At 40.1% G+C, this 4,971-nt stretch overlaps 1 protein-coding gene across 1 annotated transcript; it reads left to right on the forward strand.

Moving 5' to 3' along the window:
- The first annotated feature begins 778 nt into the window (after positions 1-778).
- Positions 779-4,114, forward strand: neurod4 (neuronal differentiation 4). Its single transcript, XM_007246761.4, has 2 exons — positions 779-969; positions 2,382-4,114. The coding sequence occupies exon 2, from the start codon at positions 2,388-2,390 to the stop codon at positions 3,465-3,467; it is 1,080 nt and encodes a 359-aa protein (XP_007246823.3). The 5' UTR covers positions 779-969; positions 2,382-2,387; the 3' UTR covers positions 3,468-4,114.
- The last annotated feature ends 857 nt before the right edge of the window (positions 4,115-4,971 follow it).

Raw genomic sequence — 4,971 nt, forward strand, 5'->3', positions numbered from 1 at the left:
CGCACGCACACACACCTGCTCACGCACCGCATCAAGCTGTCACACTCATTTACAAGCAGCGTGCTCCTCCTCCTCCTTCTCCTACTCCTCCTCCTCTTGCCCAACACACCCAACACACACACACACACACACACACACAGTGCACCAAAAGCATACACTACTACATATTTTTATGTCCAAAAGTTAGTAGACACTTACACAGATGTGCAAACACACACACACACAGCTTGTCTTATATGCCAATAGTATAGGACTTTCTATTGCATGGGTCAGGGGGGTGTAAAGCCCCCCTCAAAGCCACAGCATTAAGCTGTGAAGTAGTGGAGATGTGTTCACTGGAGTTCTTCTGATAGGGATGAGTTTCAGAGATAGAATATGGGGTTGGAATGGTGAACATCTAAAATCCCGACCTCACTAAAGTGCTTTTGTATTTGATTGCAATCAAATCCTCACAGCAGTGCTCCAAAATTAATATTATATTATAAACATGCAATAATTGTAAGTGTAAAGCAAACAGCAACACGTGTGTACACTCACACTCACACACACTTATCTGTATATGAATGTGTGCCAATACACATATATAATGCATATGCAGCCCCCCTTATACACACAGACACACACACATACACACACAAAGGTTGGTGCCAAATGAGTGACCCCCATAAAGCTTGTAGCCACGAGCCCGCCACGCGAGTTTGGATCCTCATGAATGGGCGGGGCCACCGTCAGATGTAGGCGGGGCTTTAGCCGCCTCACTAATGGCAAAAGGCCCAGCTCGCGCTCGTAGGACAGAAGAGCGCTCGGACTCTCGGATGGAGAGCTGAGAGGAGGAGAGATACAGAGAGATAGAGAGTGATAGACTGATAGACTGATTGCAAGTTCCACCTGAGTTATCAGTCGATTTTGGAGGATTTTCTTTCAAAAAGAAGATTTTGATTCTAGAAGAGCGAGTTGTGAGATAAACCGGTAAGTTTAACACTGTTTATGGTTTTATTTATTTATTTATTTATTTATTTTTATGTTAAATCAACATTATCGTGAGTGTTTTATTTAACACTCATAGAAGTGTTGATTTTACTTATAGAAACGTAGAGCACTCGAATTAAGAAATATGAGAACTGGAAAATCGATATTTAATTTAGTGACATTAAATTGAATTACTTACACATCAGCATTTCAGCAATATCTTCAGAATAATACTTTTTAGTAATAATTTACACACTTTATTTTATTAGGCCTGATTCTTTAGAAATGCACGTTTAAGTTGTTTTAAATGCGTTCCTTATATTCATTTATCATTATATTAGCTCACAAAACAATACTAGCTATATGTAAATTATATTGAAAATCTGATCGTTTAGTTCGTTTTTCGTTCTATAAATTCGCAACAATCACGTTTTCATTTATTTAGCGCTAAATAACACCATCACGTCATATCACGTTTAATGCACTCATAGAGTAACGCACTCATAGAGTAATGCCAGAGTAATAATACAGTTTGGGGCATACAAACAAAAAATGTAGGACGTGCTAGTCTATTCACAGTCTATTCATTATTAGAAAAGAAAAAAAACTTTAGCGTCCCACTTTTTTTAGGCAGATGACACGCACTAATGCACAACCACAAATCAATAACACAATAACAACAAGACAATAGGACAGCTGAAGATGGTTGAGAAGTGCACGAGCCAAAAAACAGTCGACACTGAGAAGCTGTAAAAGTTATCAGCCCGCAGTGAGGATGCTCCCCTTTTCCTCCAGGCTGATCTTTTTGTACTTTAAATTTTATTTATCAAAAAAAACAAATGAAATTCATCAATGTGATTTGTGTTTGTTTGGCTGAGCCGCGTGCTTGCTGAGTTCGTTTTGCCCATAAAATTAAATCCGAGGGCTTGATCTGCAGGCTAAATCCTGCTGTGCCCCAGATTGACAGCGTCTCCAACATGACGACACAACAGGCTCTAAAACAGCAGGGTTTACACACGAGTCTCTCACAGGACTAATGCACTGAAACTAGGGGGTGGGGGAGGACAGAGGGTCTGCAAACTCTGCTGGAGACAATCATTAAGGTTAATGATTAATGCTTTTACATAGATGAAAACTGAAAAATGAAAAAACTGTAAAAAAAACAACAACAACAAAAAAACAGGACTGGAACTATGTTGGTTTTGGTGCATTTTCTCTGAGCTGTCCAATCTCTAGTGCTGAAATGTGGTGCACAACTTTTTGTGGTGGACTTTTTTTCTTTTGTACTATAAAGTAATCAGTTAAGACTTTTATGTTATAACCAATAAGTAGGATATAATAGTATATAAAATCTAAAATAATATAAAATATATTTGTCTCTAAATCTCTATTGTTTGCTGTTCTATCCTCAGATCACGATGATGACCAAACCATATGGGAAGTCCGGAGACATGACCGAACTGGTCAGCTCCTTGGGCTGGATTGAGGAGGACCTGAGCTCTCAAGATGGGGACCAGACCCCTGAAATGGAAGGTCGCTACAACCCGAACAGGGGAAGCCGTGGCCCCGTTGATCTCGGCAGTGAAGACATGGAAGAGGAAGAGGAGGAAGATGGGGAAGAGTCTGGCCTGGATGGAGAGAAAGCACCAAAAAGGAGAGGACCCAAGAAGAAGAAGATGACCAAAGCCAGAATCGAGCGCTTCCGTGCCCGTCGTGTTAAAGCCAATGCCAGGGAGCGTACTCGCATGCATGGACTCAACGACGCCCTGGACAACCTTCGACAAGTCATGCCCTGTTACTCCAAGACCCAGAAGCTGTCCAAGATTGAGACCTTGCGGCTGGCCCGCAACTACATCTGGGCACTGTCTGAGGTTCTGGAGAACGGCCAGTCCCCAGAGAGCCATGGTTTTATGGAGATGCTCTGCAAGGGGCTCTCACAACCCACTAGCAACTTGGTAGCTGGCTGCCTCCAGCTTGGACCTTCAGCCATGATGGTTAACAAGATGGACGAGAAGTGTGGTGGTCCTGGAGCAGGTGGAATGGGAGCTCAGCAGGGACACTCCCTGAGTTACCCATCACCTGGCTTGCCCAGTCCTCCCTATGGTTCTCTGGAGGCCTCACATCTAATACACCTGAAGGGCTTCAAAGGGGCTGCCTACGAGAACCACTCGCCCAACGAATGTAGCAATGGCACACCACCTTATGATGGCCCGCTCACACCACCCCTCAGCATCAGTGGCAACTTTGCCCTCAAACAAGAGCCGTCACCACACGAGAACGAGAGGAACTTCACCCCACACCCAACACACCCAACACACCCGGCCCACTACCTTTCCTCACACCACTACCCACCTTCTTCCATGCCTGGACTCCCTGGGCCTCAGGGCCATGCACTGTTCCCTGGCTCACGGTTTGAGCTTCCTATAGAGATGGCCTTCGAGTCATTCGCCCCCCCACACATGGTGACCCCACAGATTGGCACCATTTACAGTGAATGAACAAAAGTATGGCCGCAATGGACCCTCTGCAGTTCCTCTGCAGGTATACTCAGACTCTAGGACACAGACTCTTCCTACCACTGTGGCTGATATGATGCAGCAAACCACTAAAATGGTTCAGCAGAGATAGAGATGCAAAATTTAATTAATTTATTATTGTTTTTGTCATCATGAGTTTGAGTTTTGATTTATTCTGGATTTGTTTTTCTCTCACACGCTTGATAAAAGACAACGAGATGTCTGATATGTATTCTGTAAAGACTGTACAGATCACAAACACACGCACATTTAGACTTTTCTTCTGCTTAAACGCCTGTTTTGATGAACACCCTCCAAAAATGCTGAACATTAAAGCAATACATTTTGCCATATGAACAAAAATGTTTTTATTTATAGCTGTATTTAATATTTATTTTTGACTGCATGCCTTTATGGCATCGGTCAGCAACGGTTTATCACATTTTTGGTACACTGCCAGTCACTGTTACCTTTACTCGTTAAGTATTTAATTTATTTATTGGAAATGTTTTGGGTTTATGTATTTTTTTTGTGTCATTCTCCACTGTACTTGTCATTTTGCAACAAAAGTTTTGTAAATATTTACCTGTTTCGCACTTATAAATAAATATTCTTATATTATATACAAATCACTTGTTTGCCTATTTTTATGACCATAAGTTATGGTTGTGTGTCAGAAAGACATTTGATTAATCAGGTTTCACTTGAGCAAAGGGTCGATCTAGAAACCAGACTTTAATATCATGGAGCTGTGGTGTTTTGAGTGCTGTAAATATAAATAAAAGTAATCCTGGAGAGCATATCTCAAAGCTCCACCATAATGGTCCCATTTTCCATTTTCAGATTTATACTTAGAGTACTAGTGAGAACATATGCATTAAAATACTTTTAAAATAGTCCACAGAAATTGGCTACTTTATGTGAGAAATGGAAAAAACATAATTTCTTCTATGCATTAAATGCCTTCCAATGTGTAAAGATATATGAACAATTTATGATTGACATATGGTTATTTGTTCAAATGTAAAGGGCTCAAATGTAAATTATTTTTTTATTGATTCATTGATCCTAAGATGTTTAGACAAAGTAAAGAACAGCTGGTGCTGTAACATTATACAAAATCAATACATGTAAAATTATACATTCGTTGCTGTCAGACAAAAAGTTCACATTTCTGAAATTGCAACTTTACAGGGTAGGGAAAATCTTTTCTAACTTTTTTAAGGAACCAATGTAAATACTTTTTTTTTTTTCAAGAAATTTGGAGCATTTCTATTGGCCCCTATATTATAAAAAAATAACATAATGTACAGAATAACTGCCAAATTCACATTATGCCAAAAAGAAGAAAAAAAACTGTAAGAATGGAGATACAAGATATTTTTGATACAGATAAACCACTTTTAAATATCAGTAACGCTTTCTCAATCAAATTTTAGTAGTGTGCAATAAAAGAGGTGACTGAAATTAGAAATTAGAATGCGTG

Source organism: Astyanax mexicanus, chromosome 13 (assembly GCF_023375975.1).
Source record: "Astyanax mexicanus isolate ESR-SI-001 chromosome 13, AstMex3_surface, whole genome shotgun sequence".
Lineage (NCBI taxonomy): Eukaryota > Metazoa > Chordata > Actinopteri > Characiformes > Acestrorhamphidae > Astyanax > Astyanax mexicanus.

What these genes read in the sequence shown, in the direction of transcription:
- neurod4 (XM_007246761.4), top strand. Translation starts at nt 2,388, where the DNA reads ATGATGACCAAACCATATGGGAAGTCCGGAGACATGACCGAACTGGTC.